Below are 25,818 nucleotides of genomic sequence, written 5' to 3'. Positions count from 1 at the left end.
TCTGTATAGGATTGAGCAAGCTGTGATAATGATTGTTCCTCTAATAGGATTAGAGTCTTGTCTTCTATGTATCCAACTCACCTGTGGTCTGGGCTTGTTATTTCTGAAATAGCTATGAATAATTTTAAGAACCCCCTTTTAATCACTCTCTGTTTTAAAAATGAGGAATAATTGGTTTGCATAGTTTTATTTTGATGGAAAACCTATTCTTTGTAGCCAGCTAAGTCAAGATGAATTACAGATTTTTTTGGGGGGGTGTTTACTGATAGCATGCTATTCTCATGGTGTAGCAGCATAATGAAGGCATTTCTTGCTCTGCAGAAAAAGATTTCACTCATGTAAAATTTGATCAAAGCTGAACTAAACATTTGTGTTTGGTAAGTGAACTTCTCTGTGTTTCAGGCACATTCTGTATTAGGTACAGAAACTAATTCATTTTTCTGTAAAAATGTTGAGAGTCTCTGTATTTCAATGCAGAAAGGGAATGACTGTTTTCTCCTGCTCCCTTTTTCCTCCCTGTCCCAGCAGCCCTTCATTTCCACACATACGCAAAAGCTCAGAGGTGCAATTCAAATCTGCTTCTGTGTAGATGAAACAGGGATTTTAAATAATTTTGTGCCCTCTAGTTAAACTCTGACAGAAGCCAAGCATGCCAAATCAGTTTGCTCCTCTCTTCCCTTTCTGTTCAGCTGTCTGACCCCTTGCTGCTCCATTTGAACCAGGGAAGTGGAATAAATCCCAAATTTTACAAGCCCAGCCTCAGGGACGGCGAAGCTTCAGAAGGTCCGTGGAGAAAAACGAGGAGCTTGCCATCAGCATTTCTGCTGTGCTGTGGAGCTGCTTCTCCCCTGGTGTCTGCAGGCTCCTCCAGTGCAGTTGGGATGGCAGTTCAGGGAAAAACCTGCAGCTTCTGATGCAGAATATGGCTACCAGGAAGCTCCAGCCTATACTTTGGCAGTAAGAACACAGAGTGTAAGGACTTGGCTGGTTTGGGCAGTCATTAAATCAAGCATGCAATTGCTGATTCATCCTAGCAAATAAACATCTAATTAAATCTGATTTTTGATGAAACAATAGAAAACACTTCCTGCACTTCCCTTCAAGGATATCATAGCCCAATAAAAATATTGATTTTGTGAACAGAAATGCTTTTTCCTTCAAGAAACTTGAAATCTTTGCAGTGCAGGTGGCAGCAGACTGACTTGTTGTCTGTGTCCTCCTGTGTGACCGTGTAGGAGCAGGTGTCTGCCTTGGGTAACGCAGCCTGGTGTTTGGGGTCAGAGAGTGTTTGGGTGACAGACTCATCTGGTTAGTGCTGTGGGACTGGGACCTACTGGTTCGTGCTGGACTGAACCCACAGAGTGTTAGTATGGGGGAGGAGGTGATGGTTGTGTGCCATCCAGCTGGCTGATGTAATTTCAGGGAAATGGGACTAGTCGAAAGAAAATGCAAGCCAAGCTAGAAAGCAAGGAGATACTTGCTTCCCTGCCCCACCTTCGTTATGTGCATCTTTACTTCAATGACATGACCCTGCCTCCAAGCAGGAGTTTGCTGTTTTAGTTCCCTTCTTTAGGCAAAGCCACGAGCCATGTTTGTGTGCAGCTGCAGGTGTTTATGGTGGGCACAGCTGGCACTGGCCCACGTCAGCGCACTTTGGTGTGCCCAAGTCAACCTGATGCTCCATGGAAAATGTGTCAGGGGATGGGCCTGTGGGCTTGGTTATCTGCAGCACCAGGGTTCTGCCTGCTGCTCTTTGCATGCCTCCGAGGACCCAACCTTGGGGCCATGCCCAGGCCACTCTCCTCACGCTCTGCTGGGTGTATTGCACTGCCAGCTGACAGCACTGAGCTCTGGGATGGGATGTGGCCATGCTTGTCAGGCTTGCTAAACTCACAGGGAGACTTTATTTTGTAGTCTGGGTTGGCATGGTCATCCTCAGCTGCAGAGATCCTGTTTTGCACTGGTTGAAAGAAAATAAGGCAACAGCTGGGTCACAGGCTCCTGGTAAAAGGCACTTCTTGTTTTCCATCACATTAATGTGAGCTCTAAAAAGATGTCTTAGATGTTTTTGAAATAGGCAGAAAATCAATAGCTGCATTTTTGGCTTTTCTGTACAGTGCTGTGGAAAGATCACTGTTGGTTTAAATTTATTTTTTTTATTTATTTACAGTAAAAGGAAGTGATCAAAAGTGATAAAACCTCCCTTAGAGTGGAAATGTGTACTATTTTGTGAGAGGGAAGAGGATCAGGTTTTGGTGAGCTGGGAGGTTGTCCAGGCACAGTATTTTGGAAGAAGCATGTCTGAACCTCTCTGTAGGGAGGTTTTGGAGTTGAAGTTCACTGAACACATCTTAAATCTGCCTCAGTCTGAGAAAGTCAAGATTTTCAGCAAGAACTTTTTTTCTTTTTGTCCAGACCTCAGGTTATTGCTCTGAGACAAGTCTTCTGCTAAACCTGCAGTGTATATATGAGCATCAGAGGTTAGATTATAGTCCCAGTCTATCAGAAAATAAATCTCTCTGGCTTTATATTAGCCTGTGTACTGAAGTGTCCTACTCATGAAAATTGAGTGGCTTTGTCCTCTTCCCCCTCCCTTTTTCTCTGTCCCTGCCCTTCTGTAAAGGACGGCTGCTTTTTACAAATCCAATGGGCTGATTTGCACAGCTTTGGGCTTTATTCTGCATCTAATAATGTCACAGTGGCTCGTGTGAATAACAAAGTGGGACGGCCTGTGCAGGAGGTACCCTTCTGCTGAGTGTATTAGCACACAGTGTTGTTGATAAAACAGGTTTCTGCGCTCACCAGGAAAATAAAAATGGAGGATATAAATAGGAGCCAAGGCTTTCCATCTGTCTCAGCACACCTCTTTATCCTGGTGTTTAAATTTGTTTTATTTTCTTTCCCCTGATTGGCATGTTTGAAAGAGCAGCTGCTTGCCTGTGAAGGTCCATCCTAGCTGATGCTCCATCAATTCAGCTGTTACTTTATTCACTCCAGTGGCAGGCTAATCAACCTTTTCAAGTGTGTCAAAGCGCTGAACATGAGACAGTTTGTAATTATGGAAAATGGGAGTACACTTTTTATCCTTAGGGCAATTAAATGATTCTGCACCATGAGCTAATACTATAAATAATCTCTTACAGTTGTTTTTCCTGAATGGTGAATTTTCCACTGAGCTTCAATGGGTGGGGAAATATATATAGCAAATAGTGATGATTTACAATGTAAAGCCTCAAAGCACTTCATAAAATATGCTTCAACTCTTCCTAGCTCAGGTTGTTAGAATTTTCATACTGAAACAAAATGTAATTCTGATGTTTTCCCACTGCATGTCATGAGAGAAAGAAATACTTTCTTTGCTGTTACCCTGCTATTGAGCACTTCTGTGCATTCAGAAAGAGAAGAAAGGAAATTAAATGATGCTCTTAAGTAAACTTGAAGTGATTTAATTACATTTTAGGTAAAATTTATATTAAAAGTGCATGCACAATATATGTATTACTGCTATTCTTTTTAGTCTAGCATGGTATATAGTTTTTGATAAGCACTGGCCTTTAGCATCCTGCCAGTGTGTTTACACATGTTTGGGCAGAAATGAGCCCTGGTACCAGGACTATGCTTCATGAGGAATTGGAACAGTCAAGAAAAGAGATTTTCCTCATTTCCTTTGAAAGTAGCAAACAAGTTGTCAGCCAATGGGCAAGATTAAGCAATAGATGTTCTGAAATGGGCACCCGGGATCTCTGAATCAAAGCAACAGCTGGTGAATAAATGAATTGATTCTATTAGTGCCTGAGAAGAGCAATTGGAGAGAATTTAAAATAGTGATAACGAGTTACTTTTAATTGAGAATGCCAAGGAAAATGAAAGGAAGCATGAAAATGATACCACAAATAAGTACCAGTATCTGCCAAATACTAATCCTGGTGAGTTTGGCTTGAAGGAAAAAGGTGGTAGAAAAGCTGCTCCTGTGAAGTGAGTTTCTGAGTTATAAAAATGAGATTTTTATGGCTTTTGTAATTGTGGGTGCAATCTGGAGTGTTCAAATGCTGCTTGTTTCAGGGTGAGCGGGTGGGGACCTGGCTTCTGGCTCTTCCTGACCCCAGTGTACTTTTTAACACAGAGATGCTGTTGAGATGCTGAAAGTGCCAGAGCCCTTTGGAAGTCTCCCTTGGAGGGCTGTGCTGTTTCCCTTTGTTAAGTTTTTGGGTTAGGACTTTGTGACAGATCTGGCCATCAGGAGCTTGCGGCTGAAGAGGCCGTGCTAGAAAGAAGCCGAGCCCTCTTACTGAGTGAGGTGTGGGTGGTGTTTCGATTTCAAATTGCTTCTATACTTAAGTCTTAGCTAAAAGAGAGCTCCAGTGAATATTTCTGTGTTTGTTGTGGTAAGAGGATGTCATCTTCCTCCAGGAGAACCTAAAAATCAAAGGAGAGCTTATTATAAGGTATGGTAACTGACAGTGCTGACGCACTCATCAGCTAATTCGAAACACATGGTTTATAACTGCTTTTTAAACTCTTCTGAAATTTTACTCAGGCTCTGTAATTGGGAGGTGGCTCAAAGAGTGGTATGTGGTTTAAATCCATGGTTGCAAATGTGGCTTCACAGAGCCATGTCTCTTCATGTCGCTAAAAGGGAAAGGCCAGGATTCTTTGTGGTCTCTAGACCATTAATATGTGTTAAACTTAAATGACCTGAAATGAAATTATTTTTAAACAAATAGGCAATAGCATGGAATTCTATTTTTTTAATCAGGTAGTGTTTGAAGTAAAAGACTCAAAGTTTGTTTTTGTTTGGGTTTTCTGTTACTGTAAAGATTATTATGGATGTTGATAATAGATAGGACTGTGAGGTGTAATGTTGTCATAAAAGTCAACATGGCATCTGAATAGATGTATCTTTTTCTTTGAGATAAAAATCATTGTTCAGACTGACAGAAATGTGCTATTGCTGTTTTGCAGTGCCAGAAAGACAAGTCTTAGTTGTTTAAAAAGATTTGTGGTTATTCCTCCTCCAATTGGATTGTTGGAACATCAGTGATAGATTTTACAGCACTTCTACTGGGTCACTTTTGATAATTACTTATGCAAAACTTGTTTTGAAATGAGTTGATTTATTTTTTCTTTTGTCTGTAGTAGATAATATTTGATACCCTGGTAGGGTATTATTAGGCTTTGTGGGTTGTGTAGATTCAAGAAAATGGCAGGAAATCTCTGACTAGATTGGATTAAATCAGAACTGGATGAAATCCCCCTCTCTCCTCCAACTTCAGAAACCACATTGCAGTATTTAGGCTCTCAGTTTTTCTGTGGAGGAAGGAGAAAAAGCATGATTTGGTGTCTTTAACTATGCATTGCAGGCAGAGTTAATAAATACATCAAGCAGTAAAATACATTTTGACAGGAGCTGTTGAGAAACTTAAATTCATTGTATTAGAAAAGATGAATGGGTACTAAGCTGATTAACTCATAACTCAGTATATCAACAGAGAATACTTCCTCTGTGCTTGATGCTGATTTCATTTTCCAGTGTGAAACTACTGCCAAGAAAATAGTTTCAAAAGTGAAAAACTAGTTGATGGCCAAGATTGTTTGAAGGACAAGAGGCACAGAATGAGCCATCCAGTCTGTAAATTTAAAAATCTCAGAGTCTTATCTTGTTGCTGAAAGACAGTTTCCCTCAGTCTAACGTGTGGAAATCACAGCATTATTGTTAAAGTTTGTCTCATGTGGCCCATGAATGCTCAGGGAAGTTTAGTTCTTTCATCTTCATCCTGTTGCTTTTAACTTTTTCTTTGCAAAAAGGAAGGTAATTTGTGCTGGAATAAGATTTTCTGAGTACTGTTTTACTTTTCAAATTGCAAGTATATCTGCAGCAACATTCAACAAATATTATTAATTTCCTAAATATGTCCTGTAAAAGAGTCTGGTAAAGTATTACTGCTACTGTAGTTTGGATTCCAAACAGTGAAAATGGGTGCCAGAAATTGTGTCATGGTCTCTCAGCAGCAGCAGCAGAATATTTTATATTTTTCTTGCTCGTTCTCCAGCATGTTGGCCACATCACATTGTGACTTTGTTGTAATGCTAAAAACATTACAGCCTGCTACTCTCTTGTAAACACATTTTCACCTCCAGCTGAACTACTGAGTTCAAATGCTTCAATCAGCACAGCAGTATTAAGGTTTGAGAGATCAGCCCTGCTCCGGGTTGGATGGGATGTGGATCAAAAGGAGTTAATGACCTCTGATCACGGGTGTTAAGTGGATGGTCCAGCCATCTGTGCAGAGAGGAGAATTGTAATTTAGTGCCTGGGACAAAACAGGCTGGAGAAAAGCAGGGAGAGAGGTGGAGCCCTGGGTGGGTCAGGGAGCTGGGCAGGCAGATGTGCTGCAGGAGAGAAGATGGGCGGGACACAAAGAGGGGGGAAAAGATGGCCTGGGCATCCTTGGCAGGCCCTGGAGAGGGAGGGGAGGGCGTTGGTGCTTAGGAGCAAAGGGGCTGTGAGGTGTTTCATTTCCCCATTTTCCAAATCATTCAGAATGCCCTCACTTGGTTGCCTGGGTCTCTTGCAGAGAGTGGCTTGGCTGGTAACGTGATGTGACCATAAAGCCATACAGGCAAACAAAACCAAAACCCAAATAAGCAACTGTGAGAGGAGTCTAATACAGGTGAGGGATGAGGAACAAAAAACGGTGTTGCACATGCACCTGATGATAAATTCGAGACAACATGATATGCTCTTCATAAACTTTTTGGGGAGAGAAGGCTGAAGCTAAGGGACTGTGGTAGCAATAAGTATGTACTAATTTTAGTAGATGTAGGTTTGATGTTTGAAGCTTTCAAAGTGTAGCAGCAGGAGCCTCTAGACCAGGCCCTGAGTGGCTCTCACTGCCTGCATTGTGTTGTTCCTGCTTCCCATCACTGGTGTCATGACAAAGAGCTTGCTCTTCTATAAAGGAGCCTGTGAAAAAAGCACCCTATAGCTGTGCTGTCCAAAACAAACACTTGATCTGTTTGCTGTTATCAGCTGAATGCGAAGCTCCTGAACTCTTGTAGAATAAAGAATCAAGTTTCTAAAAAGTGCATTGAGCCTTCAATGATTCTGCATCTTATGTTGACCGGAGAGTTCATTTCTGTTTTTCATACATGGTCTGTTTGCTGTAAATAATAAACAATATCCACTTTTGGTGATATATAAACACTAAATATTTTACTAGATGCAGTGATCTAACAAAGGTCTTGGTCTGTTGAACAGCTGTTTATTTCATGTAAAAATATGCTGGGTTTGGATATAATATTTTTTCCTTAATTGGGTTATGCATTTGTGCCTTTTTATTTGGATTTTGCCTTTGTGTCCTTTTTCAGATACTATTTGTTTAAGTTTTTCCGAGGGGAAAATGCTTAGTTTCCAGAGTACTTCATTCCATTAATTGAAAAATGCAGTTGAAAGAAAATCTTTGTTCTGTCTCAAAATTACTACTAAAGAAAACTAAATATAAGTAAACCATTTGCACTTCTCCAAAGTATATGTTGCTGCAAGGCAGCAGAGCACATCTGGATTCAAATTACAGCCAGTGAGTTTCAGGGTCATGATATTCTGAGGTCCAGGAAAAGACATTTTTGGTACAGGAAATCTGTTGGTTCTTATTATATTCTTTAGGTTCCCTACATGACATTACACTTACTGGCATAAGAATACAGTTAGTGGGAAATAATTCTGCATATTCATGCGCAAGTCCAGCTATTCAAAATGCTCAGTGTTGTAAAAGGTTGTGAGATTTCTTCTTACTGAGTAGAAATTGTGACTTAAGGGTGCAATTATTGCTCAGGGTTCTCCTCTTTCCTTTATCTTAGTCATCTTCAGAAAAAACAATGCCCTGATGTTGCATTGACATTTTTTCAATGGAGAATATGACATTTTGTTCAATTAAGGAAGATAGCTGCACTTCATTAAAATTCTGTTATTTTGTTTTGACTTTGCTGTCTTTAGGAAAACTTCAAGATTATCTTTGCTTGTTCCTGAAGGAGGTCTAAGTCAGCCTCTGAGAAAAAGTATCCATTTTGCTTCTGAGTGTCTTTATATTCTGAAAAGTCAATGCTTCACCACTTATGGAACATTAGCACTTGGAGAGTTGTGGTGTTTGTTGTTTTTCTTTTCTTCCTTGATGTGTGAAGGACAGATTGTAATTATTATCAGTACTTGGTAGTTTGTTTTTTTTTGTTTTGTTTTTTTTTTCTAATTCTCAATTGGCTCTTTCTTTCTTTGCAGCTTTGCTCTGTCTGATGAAGCTTACAGGTCTTTAAGGGACCAGGACAAAGACCAATGCATCCTTATCACAGGAGAGAGTGGAGCTGGGAAAACAGGTAAGGAGCACTTAGGATCTGATTGAAAAACATTCAGGGTTGTTCAGAGTCTTGCAAAGGGAAGCTGGAGTCGGTGAGGGTTGAGAGATGTCAGTAATTATTTGTGTCTGGCCATTGCAGAAAGTGAGTGCTGCTGCACTTGTTGCTGCAGCTGTGAACTCGCATAAAATAGTGGTTATTTCACACTGTCACCACGTTGAAATCCCATGTCATGTTAGTGCAGTGTCCTCATCAGTATCCAGAGTTGTATCAAAGTGATGCTGACTTGTCACAGAGTATTGCAAGGGCCAGAAAATGTTTAGGCTGTCCTGGTGGGGAACTTGAAGACGTGGAAAACTAAATGCTCTGAGTTTTCTAGACTTGATACTTCCACTTGTCTCTCAATAAACACATGCCTTTAAAAACTGGATTATACTAATTATCTAAGGAAAAGAAATAACTGTAGCTGATTACTTTGGAAATTTATCAGCCCTTTGCACACTGTGCTCAGCTGCAGTGCTAACATTGGCTTGTGTGCCGGAACACTGAGTTTCTTAGGCAAAGCTGACATTTCCTTGAAAATGACTGCTGGTGTTGAAACTGGAAGATTAGAAACCAAGAGAGGATTGCATAACTGCAGTACATTTTAGGTAGATCTTAAAAAAGAAAGAAGCCAGTTACTTTCAAAGATAGCAATTTAAAACAGAGGCGACTTGCAGAAGAGACAGCGGGTAGGAAGGCATACATCTGTTTCCAAGTAATTTGAGAGATTTTGCCTTTGCATCTGAGAATATGTGGGGCTTTGTGTGCTTATTCTGAGCAAGACTCACGTAGGTAACAAGAAGTTGCTTTCCCAGACTTCTGTGTGCATATAAAGTGTAGGCATCATCTTTGGTGCTCTTTGATTCGTGGCACCCAACTGAGAGGTCTTGAAGTCTTGTAACATAATCCTTATTTACAGTTCAATGACAGGAAAGCATGTTCAGTAGAAGTTTAGTTTAAAAAACCCAACTTTTATTAATACGACTCTTTGTGGTTCTGTCTGGAAGCTCAGACTTTAGCAAGGAGTCCTGGACTGGTGGTGTTTAATGTCTTGATTTCCTCACAAACTGTGAATTATCAAGCACCTCATACAAGTGAGGCACACATTTTATTGATGTGTTCATTTGAAAGGTGAATCAGAGGCTGAGTTGTTGAACTTCTCTATATGTAAATAGTAGATTTAGATTTGTACAGAGATTTTGAGGGTTCTGTAATTTTTATAGCCATATGGGAAATAATATGAGTTATTCCTTACAAACTTCTTACTACAGATACACTCTATGACTGTGTTTTAAATTTTTGGTAGCCAGAATATTTGACACTTTTGTCCTGGAAGAACTGAAACTGAACTGTCATCAGTTGAGTCTTTTTATTTGCTTCCAGTTTTGTTCTTGTGTCTCTGCATGTTTTTAATGTTAACTGATAGTAACATTGGGCAAGAAAACATGGTGCATCACCAGATAAGGGGTGTTTTGAAATGTTAGGGTGATAACTCTCTTCCTGATGTCTTTCTTGGGCCTAACAGAGTTCCTAATAAGAGAAAGGCCCTTTTTTTTTCTCTTGCTGGTATTCAAAGCCTGTATTGAAGTCATTGTGTGTAAACTATTGTAATAGCTTTTTTGCTGCTTCAGTGCGTGTTTCTCTCAGTGATTGAATGCCTGTGCTTAAAGATGTTGACTGTTTTAGGAAATATTTCAAATTAAGTAATTGGGTAATTCCAAGCTCTGAAGGGAACAGAGTCAAAAATGAGAGCTGGGTTTGAGGCACAAATAAAGAAGATGGGAGCCTTCTGAGCACACCTAAATTTTTTGCTCCCTGCTTGCTTCCTGTGGCAGGTTTGCTCATTTTCCTCTACACATGGGATAATAATGTAATGCTAGCAAACAAATTTGGTTAAATAAGAAAAATCAAAATCCAAGGGATAACATCTCATCTGTCAGTTCTTTCCTGAAATGAGACACTTAAATTTGTAACAGATCTCTGAAGATCTGTTACAAATGTAATGATTTTTTTTTAATGCCCCCAGTCTGGAATTGATAGGGTTTCCAGCTGTTAGTAATTACATTATATATCAGCCTATATTGCCTGAAATTTCACTATCTTGCATCATAGTAACCATCACAGACTCTCTTTATAAACCAAATCATTTTCCAGCTGCTTTTTCTTGACCAGCAAAAACAAAAGGGTTGAATGGATTATCTAATACTTGTTTCTGTCATGGGTGATTGACACCCATATGAACCCAGCTTTGAAAATCCAAAAATTATTCCAAACTTTCTTAAAAGCAACTCCAAACTAGTTTTATTGTTTAAAAGAATGCTTCACTTTGTCTGTTGGTTTTACTTTCAGACAGACTGCAGCGGGTTAGGTGATGTTGCAGCAACTCAGTTGCTTGTAGATTAGAGCTGTAATTGCATGTGTGTAAGTGTTGTATTTTGCACTTGTTATGTATCTGCTGATACAAACTGATTGAATTTGGTGTCTTGAAACTGCCTGGGCCTGTTTATTTTCAGGCTAGATTAAAACATTTCTAATGTGTCAGCACGGGATAATGTTCTTCCCTCAAAGAATGCCTCTTAGTAAGGCTAAATGAAAAAGGAGCAGGTAATGTGCTGTATCCACTGGTGGCTTTTTTTGAGCTTAGATAGAGGCTCTAGGTGTTTGAATCAACAGAATTGCTGATGTAATGGCATGGGTCTCAGAGCAGGGTATGCTCCTTCTGCATTTCCAACAGTGCAGGAGAAAACTGAAATGAATGTGCTCACAGTTGAGAAAACTGAAATGAATGTGCTCACAGTTGAGAAAATGTGATGGAGATTTAGCCTTTTTGCCAATGCTTATCACTGTTTTATTTGGCTCTCCCCCACAGAGGCAAGCAAACTTGTCATGTCATATGTAGCTGCTGTGTGTGGAAAAGGGGCAGAGGTTAATCAAGTAAAAGAACAACTTTTGCAGTCAAATCCAGTCCTTGAAGGTAAGAATCTCACGGAGTATGTGCCAGCATATTACCTGTGTGTGCACTGGTGTCCCAGCTGAGCTGGTTTGGAAAACTGTGTCTGATGATATTTTGTTGTTATTTGGCATCCAAAACCATAGGAGATGCTTTATGTGAATACATCTGCAGGACTTTGTTCAGCTGTGTGTGGGTTTTCTTGAAAAGAAAATGGTTTCCCTCATGAAGGAAGAGCTCAGGAAGTTAGGTCATACTTCCCAGCCTTCTCCTGCTGCTCTCAGAGGAGCTTACCCTTTTTCAACCCTGTCTTGATGATGCTTGTCCGTATCAAAAGACTTGACTTTAGTTAAGTCCCTCTGATTCATTTCCTTCCAAATCATATTATTACAGTTGCTAGTAAACAAACAAGCTCTGCAAGGCATTATTTCTACTTTAGGGGGAAAAAAAAAGTGAAGAAATGGGTCTTAGAAAAACTAAGCCAATCCATATGCATGTCTGTTGTTCCCTGAGACTTATTGTTTCTTGGGTCTGGTGATTGTTGGCCTGTTTTTCCTGACAACTGCCGTTCCTGCTCTCCCAGGAAAGACTTTTATGTTTTTAATTAGCGATTTTAATTTAAAGACATTGCCTGCCAGAAACAGGATTTAAATTTTCTTTTTTAATCCTAGAGATAGGATATATGATCCTCAAAGCTTGCAGTTTTGTTCCATTGTCTAATAATTGCCTTCAGAATTTCCTTGGTTGGCACTGACTTATTTAGATCTATTGTGTCCATTCCTGGCTCAGTCTTACCCAGAATTTTCAAAGCTGTTGTGGTGCTGAGACAAAGTCAGTTGTCAAAAGACAATTTTGCATTATGGCCAGATCATATGTGGTGTTTGTAAAGATTGTTGAGTGTCAGCATAATGTTTATTGCCTTGCTTATGGGTGATGAATTGGAACATATAGGGGGTAAGGACTCAGCAAGTGAAAACAGAGGAAAAAGTAGGGAAAAAAATAAAAGGAAAGGGAATGCAAGAAACTGGGCAGAGAGCAGTGGGGAAGTGGATGGTTAAAACGTGGTCTTCGTACACAAACCAGAAATTGTAAGCAAAGACTTGTAAAGAAAGGATGAAATGTTGACATTTAAGAATAATAGAAATGCTGGATAAGCCTTTCTTTGATGATCTGCTGTGTTCCCCTTAAAGCTGAATGGGGGGATTGCAACCCTGCATTGTTTTGGGTTCACAGAGATGAGCTGTGTTGTTTTATGACTGTTCTGGAAGCAGATTTCAGATCCAGACAGAAATGGCATGGTGGGTACTGAGGCTTTTCTTGCCAAAGCCAGATTCTTCCCCAGGGACTGCCAAATAGATTTGATTTCTTGTTGGTTAGTGAAGCTTAGTTTTAATGCAAGAGGAATCAGCTAAGCTTACTGAAAATTGCCTTATCATTTTATGATGATAAATGATGATTGCCTTATCATTTCAAGGTACTATTTGTTCTACTTGATATGCTGGTAATGCCTGTTTAGCTTTTTTGGAAGGTCGGACACTGGGTTATTCCATAAGGAATAAAAACTGAGCAAGCCTGGCTGCTTATATAGGTTTTAGAAAGAAATTAAGCATTTGTGGTTAGATTTATTTTTCTTTGGTTATGTAGTTCTGTTTCAGTCAAACTCCAGTGCAAGAAAATGACATAAATGTTACATATGCATAATTTATCTTATGGGATTATTTCTATTAAACTACAGTTGCTACTGTAAATTAACTTTTAGAAACAATGAACTTTAGGGAAAACCAAGGAATGTGCCTCATGCTTTATAATGGAACATTTGTGCTTGACTCCATGCAGTTATAAATGACTTTACTGTTCAGCTCAGTGTTTAAGAAAATGCAGCTCAGAGATTTGGTTGGTGAAAAGATGATTTATTGCAGGGCATGAAGATTTAAAAACAATTCTTTCACTTATCCTGGCCTTTAGGATCAACAAACTTTTCATTTTGGCTCTAGTTCTTTGGTCAAGAATAAGTCTACTCATGCAAGTTTGTGGAAGCCTTAAGGCATGTATTTATTTCTGTCCAAAAAACATTGACTTGACTTATCTTTGAGTATATATATATGCTATGTACATAAATACTGGGATAAATAAAGTCTCTTGTTGGAAGTAGGAGTGCTGTACCTAATGATGGAGGGGATACTCCTGTTTTGACTCCATGTGCTTGGACAATGTGGTAGTTTGAGAGCTTGAACTGTCCTCCTCCTCCTTGTCCTGCCCATGCTCTGAGATGGTGGCTGTCCATCTGAATGTAGCCCTGGGAAGTCCTTTCCCAGAGAATTTTCATTGTCATAAAACTTGAGCTAAAGAAATTTAAACCAAGCTATTCAGAAAGCTAGTTTACATCAAGCTGAAGACAAATTTCATTGTAAATGTGACCGATTTCAGCTGAATAATATTCAGCTTGAAGTAGGATTAATGAGTTGAAATGGTGTAAATAAATCCATTTCAAAGCATTGATTAAACTGTCCTATGCAAACAATTTTTAAGTGTCATTCTGTAATTTCCTCACTTCTGGCCTCCAGCTTTTAATGTATTTTGGGAACTAGGATTCATTTCTTTCTCTGAAATGAAGAGGAAGAAGTATTTCCTGTATTTGGGTTATAAAATTATGAATTTGTTGATTCAAACCCCAAAGATATATGATTAATATGGGTACAGTTTTGTTTTGGAACCATTTCCTCTTGTATATTTTTCTTTAGCTTTTTTAAACAAGGAAAGTGTTGAGACAAAACTTCTTTGGACTTCTATAGGTTTTCGGAATTTGTGATCACGTCTGCCGCATTCTGTCCCCAGGGACTGATGTCAATACAATGAACTGGGCATTGTTTCTGAGAAGTCTGTAATTCTTTTAAATATAGACGCACACTTAGATATTTTAGCATTTAAATATTTTTTTACTGATAGATTTGCTTGTTGTATTTGTTTTTTCTCTTTCTCCAGCTTTTGGAAATGCCAAAACTGTGCGGAATGACAACTCCTCTAGATTTGTAAGTATTTTCTTCAGTCCTTTTCGAGGAGCGTGCTTTGCTGTTGGCTATTTCTGTTTTGCCATGTATCAACCATCAAGGCATCCATAGAGGGAAGGAATAATTTGGGGAGCTTTCTTGTAGCTGTCTGAGGACTGTTTGAAGAAGGTGAACACCTTCAGCAACAATCAATCAGTATTTAATTTTTTACGCAGGAGCATGTTCTCCTTCCCCAGTGTGTTAGTAGGGCATCATTAGTGATGCCTCTTCAAAAATGTTTCACCTCCTTGCCAGAAATCTTGTTGGTTTGTGATATGGGCATAGAGTTCAGTTGAATATCAAAGCAGAGGCTAAAAAAGAAAAACAAAATTAGGATGTGGCAGCCTGTGACCGGATGAAAACATAATTACAGTGCAGCTGGATTCTTTAATTTTCTGGCACTGGTGGCTTTAGTGTCAGAGACCATGTGTCCAGCAACTGGTCTGCTTAGTAAGTGGATCTTTCCATGTGATCTTGTTTTCCATTCATATGTATATTTTTTTTTGTTAAAATTACTACTTTAGGTTCCCATTTTCTTTCAAAATGTGTTTGAAACTTCAATTTTTAGGATGAACATTTGCAATGTTTGGTTTTTTTTGCTTAAATTCTTTATAATCAATTGGTTGAATTCAACCTTTTTTGGGCATGAAACTGAATGAGAAATTACCAGAACTGACAGTTGAAAAAGCAGAAAAGTTGATGCTAGAGTTGAGAGGTTCAGAAGTGTGAGTGCTTATCACAGTTTCTCCTGCTAAAATCAGAAAGCTGAATACAACTCTGTCACTTGCTCACTTGTGTCCAGAAAAGCAATATTGTGAGATGTGTGAAGTTGACAAGAGAAGGAAAATTGATTCACTGGGAGAATGGTGTGTTCCGAGTTAAAGCAAATGGATGGAAGTTCTGGACATTGTGAGATTGGAGAGTGGCTTTTTTTTTTTTTTCCACTTGGGAGATTTCCTCCCCTTCCCTTCTAATTCTCAAGAGCTGATGATGTTCTACATGTCTGTGAAGGCTCCTTTTGCAGCTCATTGCCTCTGATGGTGAACAGAGCAAGGGGTCTTCATCACAAGGCCAGGGCCAAAATTTGGGGCACCTGTAGAGGTTTTTTGTTGTTTTTTTTTTTTTTTTTAAATAGAAAGGCTAGGAAGACTGCAATTATGAGATGTGACACTGCAGAAATGATGAGCAGACAGCCCAGAAGTCTTTCCAGGACAAAGTGGAACTAACAACTATTTTGCCTTTCAAGTTCTTGCTTATAAACACTGAGCTAAAAATACTTTTGGAAACACCCAGCTGTCCCACTCCTTGGGAAATGAAAATTTAATTATCTGATTTAATTTTTTTCTCTCTGAAATTCGAATCAGCTCAGAATTAACCTTGAACAATACAGTATAGGAAAGAAAATAGAGTTTAAGTAGAGTCAAGTCAATCTTGACAAAATACCCAGTAAATTAGGAAGTTTCTTTGAGTGAGTCAGTCTAAAGTGCTTGGCTTTTTATGGTGTGTAATAAGAAGTAAAATAGAAAAATAAACAAAACCCAATCTCTTTCTGAATGCAGTGAATGAGGAAATATAAACACAAGGCTTTTTAATGGATTGTTTTTGTCTTATAGTCTTAGGTTTGGAAGGGACCTTAAAGACCATGTCATTCCAATCCCCTGCCATAGGCAGGGACACCTTCTACTGGACCAGGCTGCTCAGAGCCCTGTCCAACCTGGCTTGCTTCTCTGGGTAGCCCATTTCAGTGCCTCACCCTCCTCACAGTGAGCAGTGTCCTCTGCTGAGTGTGTGCCAGAGGGTGGAATTTGGCTGAATTACTACCAGCAGCTTTTATCTTTCTAAACTCCCTTGCCAACACGAGCAGCACTGCTGTTGCCTTTTCTGCACAGTCTGTCCGTTTTGTCACTGTTAAATGTAGCTGTTACTACATTAAGCACTTGTCAAATAAATTAAAACGATCCAAAGACCGGAGCGATCTTTGTGATGTGGAAAAGTCAAGCAGAAGTCAAGGAAATGCAGTGCGCCAGCATGGCGGGGATTGGAAGCGCTTGTGCGGTGACAGCCCGTTAATTGTTGCCTCTGGTCTCCTGAGTTCCAAGGGAAAGGGTTCAGCGGGAAAAATCCATCACTTTTACAAGGCAGGCACACGCTCGGGGACAGACATCCCGCGCTCGCGAGCCGCGCTCGCTGCCAGCCGCTGCTTGGGGCCAGACTCGGCAGCTCTCCTTCAGCTGCCTTTCTTCACGCTCCCAGAGCTCCCAGGGAGAAAAGAAGATAGTTTCTTCCTGCAAGATGATTTCTTCCTGCATCTTTCAGTAAAATAAGCATGGCCATACCTGAATGGCTGCAGGGATTATTTGGTGTTCTTGGCACTTGGAAGTTTGTACAATGTGCATTTTCTTCACAGAACCTTAGAAACCAAGCAAGTTACTGGGCTGCTTTACAGACCCGATTAAAGCTGTTTCCATAAAAATCCCTGGCTGTAATAATGTCTTAGAGGATTTGAATGATTTTCTCTTTTGCAAAAATCTGACAGGAGATTGTCAGATCGCTCTTCCGATCTTTCAACCAACTAATTCAATGTCTTGAGCAGTTTTTCTTAAACAGAAATTTTAATCTTAAAATCTGTTGCTTTCACAGGGAAAATACATGGATATTGAGTTTGATTTCAAGGGTGACCCACTTGGGGGAGTTATAAGCAACTGTGAGTATTACTTTTGGTATCAGCATATTCACAGATGAAAATGTTTTGTGTAGAAAGGAAGATGGTTCAATTATTGAAAAGATCACCTGTGTTAGTCTAATACAATCGCTCTCCATCATGTGATAAATTCTACTTTTTAATTTTATTGCTGTTGTGCTGCTGAATAATGTACCTTAGAGGGGGTGAAAACAGACTTGAAGAGGTAAGCACGATTATTGAATTTACTGCCTTGTTTCAAAGGTACTGAGTGATGCATGTGAGTCTGTACATTGTCTCTGAAGCTGGTGACAGATGCATATGGATATCTGAGGGTCTTTTTCATTCTTGAACCCATGGAATCAGATGTGTTACTAGGTTTGATGGGCCGTGTATTTATGGCAGATGCTGTCCTGTAATTTGCAAGGGTGATAGAGAGTGTGCTGGAGATCGCCATGAGATGAGTATGTTTACTTGGAACCAAAGCCATCTGTACAAATTAATACACCTCAAAGTGTAGGAAAAGGTTTTTAATGAGAGAGGATGAACAGCTGTTGACTTTAGAGAGGCAAAGGTGGCCTTGGGGCTTGTTTTATGACACCTGTTGCAATTCAGAAATTCTGACCAGCTCTCTGTTGGGAAGAAAAAGGCTGGGAACTGAATAGCAGCCCAGAATGCTTTGACTTGCTTTTCTTTTGAGGGTTTAAGTGTAGCTTTTAAAATAAATTCCTCCTCAGTGCTATATAAAGCCATATTTGTTTGGTTTTCTTATTTTTAAAAGGGGAGGAAGAGGGCAGTGAGTGACTATACTAGGTGTCACTGACCCAGCCTTGACCTCTCATTCCACTCAGCCAAATTCATTGCTGCTTCTAAAGATGTGACTTTTGACACCACTGGCATTTTACTGGTTGTGAAATAATGAGACTTGCCCAAGGTGAACTGTACTCTCCATATATAACATAAACATTTTAAAAACACTATGAGGAATTTTGCACATAGATGTAGATTTTGGCTTTTTTTCAGAGGGCAGACATTTTTTCTCAACCAGATCACCTTTTGGAACTGTGCCTGAAGAGCCTAATTTTTGGGACAGGGTAGATCTTGAAACTCAAATTAGTCGCTATGTAAGTGTTTATGGCTATCTATTAGCTTTGATATTTGGCAGTTAACAAAGTTAGAGGCCAAACATAATATATTCATAATAATTAAATGTGAACAAGAAGGTTCTAAAAGGCTGTTATTTGTTTCTTTTTATTTCACATTCAAAATATACACATAAAAATGAGCCCTCCTTTGTAAGAGTGGACATTTAACAATCTGCCTTTGAAAGTACTGCACTGAGTCATGTAATTAAAATATTGTGTCATATCAAAAGGCAGTCCAAATAGTTGCTCTGTAGTTTATCTGCCCCATAAATCTCTGCGTGCTGTAATTATAACATTACATGTAATTGTAATGATGTGATGACATATGTATCAAAGGGCAGACATATTTTTGGATCCATCTAAAATATGCCTGTTTTAGGCATTCTTTCTGTCTTGTCACATGTAATAAATATCTAATAACAAGGAGATTAATTTCAATTTAAGAATAAAGACCTGATGTGTAAGCAAGCCCTGTTGAGGAAAAGATGTTACTTGTTGAGCTATGAAATGTTTCATCCTTGGCAGGGTATGTCACAGGCAAATACTGAGTTCCTGCAGCAGCATGTTAATACATCTCATCTTTGACTAAGTGTTTGCAAAATTTGCTAGTCCATCCATCTCTCTTTAAAAGAGATTTTAAATTCTCTGCCTTTTCAAAGCAAGGTGGTTGTGCTGCCTTAGATCTTTTCCACACATCTGCAGCATTGCATTGCAACATAAACATTTCTGTTTCTGTGAGGCCTCATCATTCTGAAGATATTGGGGGCCTAAATTCTTTTACACCACTCAGAATTTACTCTGGTTTAAGTCAAAATCAGGATTTGTCTTCATAATTCATCAAGCATGAAGTCAAGTAGTGCTGAAGTTTCCTGTCCTTAAAAGGGAAAGTATGATTATGAAAATATTAATAAATATTCTCTGATTTCTGACCATCTCTTGGTTTGGTATTAATATGATGTGAAGATGGCATCATAATGCTTTAGTTAAATTGTAAGAGTTGTGTCTGGCCAGCTTAATTTCCAAACATCAGTTAAGTTAAAGTGGGCTTTTTGTGGCACCACCAAGATGTATTTCATAGTGTGAGTGGCTCGGAGCAGACACAGTGAACATCTAGGTTATTTTGGTGGCGAGGATGGTAACCAAGATAAGCTACTAATTTTATCAGACTGGTGTGGATAAGCAGAGACCCATTAGGCTGAAAGGTCTCTCTTGGAATGGCCTGTTCTGCCCTGCTCTGGAATGCTGTGGAGCTCTGTGGAAGGCTGGTCACTCTGTCTGGGTGACCCTTCAAGGAGTGGCTGAAGCTGCTGTGACCTGCCCTGGAACCATTCTCCTGGTGTCCTTCAATGAGCTCCTGCTTCTTCATGAGAGGGGTTAGCCTGGGAGGAACCTTTCTCAGGATGGAGTTAGAGGGTGAAATTATCATGCCAGTGCACACTGCTGGCCTGCCCTGTCCAGTTTGCAGCCAGTGGGAATGTCCAGCTGACAGATCCGAAACATTTACTGTGCCATAAACAGAAGGGTGAATCTTCTGAGTAAAATCAAAATGGAAATAATGAAATGGAGGGGATTTGGGGCATCTATAAAGGACTGGTATGGACCATCCATCAGGACTTGGTATGTACCCAAAGTGAAGATAATGTTGTGTTTGAACAGTGTCAAATCTGTGCAGTCTCATTTCATGTATGGCAGCTCAGATCTTCCAACTGTGCTGGTTTCCAAGGAAATTGATATACTGTTATGTCAATATGAACAGTCATGAAAAGAAATTGGGAATGGAAAATTTGAAATTAGTGTGATTTATGCAAACTTTAAGTATTTTACTTCCGTCAGGAATTGTTTTCCCCTTGGACTACAAGGCAGAAAGTGTTGCATTTGTTTGATCCATCACCGGTGGGTGGGAGGGTGGAGAAGGCTGACTGAGGTGTGCTGTAAGCCTGAATTGTTAGTACTGCCTTTTTGTTAGCTTTCTGTGAAGATCCCAGCTCATTTTCCTAATGGGTGGGGGATGCTGGAGCCCATGGAAGGTGCTCAGTCCTGGTGCCAGCTGCCAGCCAGCCCATCCATTCACAAATGGCCTGTTTCATGTGCATGGGGTTAGGAAATCCAGGCTGCTCCTGTGGGCATTGCTAAACACAAACCCCTTGCTGTGTTGCCGCCTGGGACTGTAGGCATCCCATCACTGTTCAGCAGCAAACATCAGTCCCTGCTTAAAGGTGTGTTGCTGCTTTAAATGGCACCTGCAAACAGGTAAATGGCATTTACATTTTCTCTCTCTGAGGTGTATCTGCTCTTTGTGGCCTCCAGTATGGTGTTTACAATCTCTGCTGTTGCAGTGGACAGTCTTCTCAGCACTTTGGCACTCATAGGGCTTTTTTTCCAGAGCACTTAAGAGTAAAGGCAGTGTTGGAGTGTTGCTTTCAGCTGGGTGTAATATTGTGGAAATAAATTACAGAAAAGATCAATGTTATTCTTAGTTTTTCATTTATTTTAACTACTTTGTCAGTGAGGATGAGAGAGAGGAGAATGGTAGTTTCTTTTCCACCTGTAATTACACAATAAGACATATCTTCTATAAAAATAGGTATGTTTGGTTTTGAAGTAATAGGTGCTAATTGCAACAGCTTGTTTCAGCTCTGAAGTATGACTGTCCACGGATGCTGCATCTGTTTTGTACTTATTGCAGTGTTTGTGTGCACACTTGGTTCATTAGTTTTGTGACTGGTTTTGTGTACTCTGAATTTGCTGGCCGAAGGGGTTTTGCACAGTTCAGCTCAAAATGTTTTGCTTTCACACTAGTTTAGATCTTTTGAAAAGCATGGATCTTACAATATCTTTCCCAGAGTTTTTGTAAGTCATAAATTTTTGTGTTTCACCTGGAATTGCCTGCTGAAAAATACCTCTCTTTTAGCATTCAGTGATCTTTCCTAATCTGCCTAAGCCCTTCAGTGATATAATGATTAACTAGGAGACAACATTGGTGCGGGTTGGGAAATAAAGGAGATGCACTGCCTGATCTGGAAAAGTCATTTTTAACCAGCAAAATGTCTTTAGAGTCCGAATAACAAGAGATTAAGAAAGGGCACTGTTTTGCCATCTTTTCCAATGACAGCATGAAAGAAATCTGTGTTGTTTATTTAAGGCAACAACTTTTTTTTTAAGTTAGCAAAGTGATAACTTTGCAGCTTACTATTTTTTACTTCTTTGTTCATTTTAAAAGTCAGAAGTAATTACCCACTTACTGAGCAATCTAAAGCCTGAGCTGTGATTGCTGTTGGAAAGCTCCTTTGCTTAAGGAAATATTGCAGAAACGGGACAATTAGACATTATGGGAAGAGATATCCATTCTTGTTCATTTTGTTTTTGTTTTTTGTTTTAAATCTTCACTTGTTGCAGCATCGCCCTTGGTGTTCCTCTTAGCACGTTTGCCACAATTTAGGCACTGATTTTGCCTAAACTAGGATGAGTTTGAGAAAACAAGCTACAAACTATATTAAACATTTTGATAAGCTCATTTTTAAACAGCATTCATCACTTGAGCAAGGAGGATTTAACACTTAAAATGATGCAGTCATTGTCAATGCACATGCTGCTCATTTAGTAGTTTTTGACTGACACAGTTACGGATCCATTTATCCAAGAGAACATTACTATGAGCTTGCTGGGAATAATGGGGAAAAGTTAAGGAGGAACTTTTAAATCAGTGACTTTTTTTTTGATGAAAACTAGATAATCAAGGTAGGAAAAGAAAAAATAATGTGGCTGTAGAAATAAGCTGCTGTGACTAGAACATGTTCTGTAACTTCAGTTGAGCAGCTAAAAGGCTCCTTGTCATGGCCAGCTGAAGAGACTATGACTAAAATAAATTTCTGGATGATTTAGAATGTACCAAGGTAGTGTAATTTTTTTGGTTTTACTGTTTGCTTGCTCCTTTCTTGAATGTTGATTTGATTTCAAGTATATTTAGAGAAATACAAATACCCTAAATTTTTCTGCATCGCTTGAGTTCATGGGTCAAGGAACCAAAAAAATTGTATGCAGTTGTGCATTAGAGTTTGCAGAAGTATTCAGAATCTTCTTTTCTTTCTTTCTTTTATGTTAAGTCAAATTGTTTAGCAGGGTGCTTACACAGATCTCTTGCATTTAAACAGTGATATCTAGGAATAAGAAAAAAATCTTCAGAACCTGAGGCCTGTAGCTGGATTTTGAGTCATCTGAATTGATGGGTATTCAGACAGGAATGTTTCCAAGGCAAATTAATTTTTAAATTTTAATTTAATTTTTCTTTGTTGCTTTGGTGCATGCAACAAGTTAAACGTTCCCGTTGAAGCAGAAGCGCTGTAAGATAATGCAGAAATAACCCATAAGCACACCATATGTAGTTCTGTATGTGCTGTCCTGATAATTCTGCATGGTCCCTACATATAATTCACATAGACCATGTAACAAATTGTAATGTAGGGAGAGTTTGGGGGTTTTTGCTTCTGTGGATTTTCACACAGATGAGCGCCATCTGTCCACACATTCCGCTGTCAACAGAACCACCGAGGGGCCACGTGCAGCAGTCTGAGGTGCAGCTTTGTCTTTTCTCTTTGGAGTGTTTGATCCACAGAGCTGGCAATTGGGTGGGAGTTAACACAAAAGTTACTGGCAGTGCAGTGGTCGCATCAAGAAAAATATGTGTGGTCAATTTATTAAAATGCTAATTAGGGCAAACAGAGGGAAGAAGTTTTCTGAAGGAGTGGGCAGATGGTCTGGATCCGTCCTACAAGTCTGATTTCAGTCTGCATGTGAACAGAAAGAAAAGGAAAAAAACCCCAATGAACACAGATTTGAAAAAGAATTGGCAGCAGCTGCTTTGTTAAGGAAAATACCTGATTTTCTGACAGTGACTGCTTTTTTCCTCAGTTATGAAGACTGACAGAATATGGAATGTTAGGCCTTTTGAAAACTGATTGTGAGGTGGTCAACTTTGTTGCTTCTAAAAATAAATAAATAAGATAAACTGGTGAAAAACACAATTATCCTCCTAAACATAACTAATTTTGCATACATTCAGGAACCTGTTTTTTTAAATCTGCTGAAGGCATGCATGTAATTAGAAGGCTTACATACAATATTTTGCCAGGATGTGTAGCTGAGCTTTTATGACAGCATTTGAGAAAATTTATGGGTAGAATATTTTTAAACCCAAATAAGCCAAACCACATTGCTTCAGTATCCTTTGAGAATACAGCCATTTCCTGAAGTGTGTGTAGCCACTGTGGGAGCTGAAGTTGTTTATTTTTTTTGAGATTAAATTTGGCTGCGATCTGTTCCAACACTTGCCTGGAGAACCTTCACAGCCAGCACAGCTCTGAACTGCCTGCTGCTCACCTTGCCTTTCCCAGCCCAAGTATTAACACTTGGATGGGGGATCAGCCTGTAAATACTTGAAATTCGTCCTACTATTAGCCAATCAGAAGATTAATAAATACTGTCTGAATTTTGTCATTGTTGTCCCTGGCTAATTATGGGAGCAGAAAGTAAGTTTTGAACCTTACTTGCTGCAGTTTAGGTGGAGGAGGGACTCTGAAAACTTGTGTAATTTTGTGGGTTGAAGTTACTTTGGACCTTCAGAAGGGTCTTTATTTGCTATTCCATGGGAAGGGAGGCAATTAGGTAATTACAGTGGGCAGCACAGGCACCACACATTGCCTGTATCCACAGAAATACACCTATTGCACTCCTCTGTTCATGGAGGGAATCCCAGGACAGTTCCACCCCTCTCAGGCTGAGCCCTGATGTCCCAGTTGCTCCTCCGTGGTGGGACTGGGTGAGGGGGTTGGAGCACAAAGGTTGCTGGCCTCAGTGCCCCCTCTAACTTCCCAGATTGCTGAAATGGGACAGGCTCAGTTTCAGCAGGAATGGGAATCTCAGAAAAGGTGTGGTAGAATACACCTCAGATATTCCAGCAAGGGCAAGGGTTTAACAACCCCATGGTGTTTCGTGTGTCCTACCTTTGTGAGACTTCATCTCACTTGGTGGATGTTCTGAAGAGTGACAGCTCCCTTTGGGTGTTTTCTTCTTGCACAGGCTTGGAGAGAACTTAACCCCCAGTCCCAGGAGGTGTGGGGGTGTGTCGTGGTAGGTGCAGGGGGAACTCCTTTGCTGTGTGCTTGGAATGGGGCATTGAATGTCTCTGTCTCCATGTCACTGAATATATGTAGTTTAAGAGAAACACATGGGAATTCTGTGTCTGCTATCTGGAAAAATGTAGTTGTGCTAGTGAGAAGAGAAGAAAAAAACATATGTTTTGTACAAAACCAGCAGGTCACACTGGTACCTGTCCAGATGTTCTCTTACTGAGTTCCTCTTCCTTGTCCTGGAGTGCTGTGAACCACAGCCTCCCAGTGCAGTGCAGGCTGAACAACCTTTGAATTGTCACCTCTGTGCCAAATAGGATGTTGAGTCTGAAGTGGTTGCAAGGTGTTACAAGTCAGTCTGCTGATGCTGCCTGCCTGGATTCCTGCCCTCGTGGGCAAGGCTTAGAAATGTGTCTGTCACTGAGAGCAGTCTTCCTGTCAAGCTACTCCATCAGTGCAGTGCTGCTTCTCAAAGTGCTGCTTTTCCATTTCACTTTGAGTATATCAGGATGGAGCTTCTGCCAGCCCCACTGGGAATTATTTCATAGTCTGATACACCTGAGGATCACAAAGTGCTGCATGATTATTCGGTTTAAATGCTTTCTTTATTTGGTCTCTCCTTTTCATTTACCCATCTTTCATGCACTTAGCCTGGTAACATTTTGCCTCTTCAAACTTTCACCCATAGAGTCATCCTCACCAAATCCTAATTTTGTGGTTGTACTGTAAATCAGCGAACATCTTTTGAGCACATTGCCTCCCTGACCTGACTTCTCTTTGCAGCTCATAGACTGCAGCCTTTACCAGAGCACTGGGCTTGCCCCTACCTCAAAGAAATATTAGAGATATGTGATATACTATGATAAGGTTATACTGACCCTCTTCTAGTTTGCTGATGGTGATATAAAGCAATGAAGTAGAAAATGGTGGAGGGTTATATTAATTTTAAAGGGTTTTGCTCCAGCAGTCTGTGCTTGACCTGTGAGATTTTTGTTGGTTTGTTTGTTTAGATCTGCTGGAGAAGTCTCGTGTCGTTAAGCAGCCAAGGGGTGAAAGAAACTTCCACATTTTCTATCAGATCCTCTCTGGTGCATCAGAAGAGTTTCTCTGTAAGTGTTGCCCTTGTGCCTTGTTCACATGTCAGTTTTCTTTGTATTTAGTGTGCTGTTCCATGCACATCACCTTTTGAGGGAAATGTGATACTGTTTCATTTTTCAAATTATTGGTGGCAGTATCATTGGTAATAAGTGAAGTCCGTGTACGCTTTGATATTATCCAGATACCTGAGTCAGAATTACTGAATTAGTCAGAATTAGTCAGAATTGCTGGCTTAGCAAGGTATTATAAACAAATCTGAAAACATGTTCTTATTCAGAAGGCTAATAATTAAAAGATGCTTGAAGAAAATCCAATAAGAACAACCTATTCCTGACAATGCTGAGTCTGGGATAAAATTGCTACTAACAAGAATGCTATTACTAAT

The 25,818-nt window shown here is 39.8% G+C and overlaps 1 protein-coding gene across 9 annotated transcripts in view; it reads left to right on the top strand.

The window, feature by feature from the left end:
- Positions 1 to 25,818, top strand: part of MYO1B (myosin IB) — a 107,923-nt gene that overhangs the window by 39,779 nt on the left and 42,326 nt on the right. For all 9 annotated transcript variants that reach the window (XM_038142173.1, XM_038142181.1, XM_038142177.1 and 6 more), the window contains exons 4-8: positions 8,273 to 8,367; positions 11,258 to 11,362; positions 14,321 to 14,367; positions 17,026 to 17,089; positions 25,346 to 25,444. In XM_038142173.1, the coding sequence (XP_037998101.1) occupies positions 8,273 to 8,367; positions 11,258 to 11,362; positions 14,321 to 14,367; positions 17,026 to 17,089; positions 25,346 to 25,444 (410 nt within the window). The remainder of the gene's footprint in view (positions 1 to 8,272; positions 8,368 to 11,257; positions 11,363 to 14,320; positions 14,368 to 17,025; positions 17,090 to 25,345; positions 25,445 to 25,818) is intronic.

The sequence above is a fragment of the Motacilla alba genome, chromosome 7 (assembly GCF_015832195.1).
Source record: "Motacilla alba alba isolate MOTALB_02 chromosome 7, Motacilla_alba_V1.0_pri, whole genome shotgun sequence".
In the NCBI taxonomy this organism is placed as follows: Eukaryota; Metazoa; Chordata; class Aves; order Passeriformes; family Motacillidae; genus Motacilla; species Motacilla alba.
Note: the sequence above shows the minus strand (reverse complement) of the source record. Positions and strands in the feature narration are given on the sequence as shown.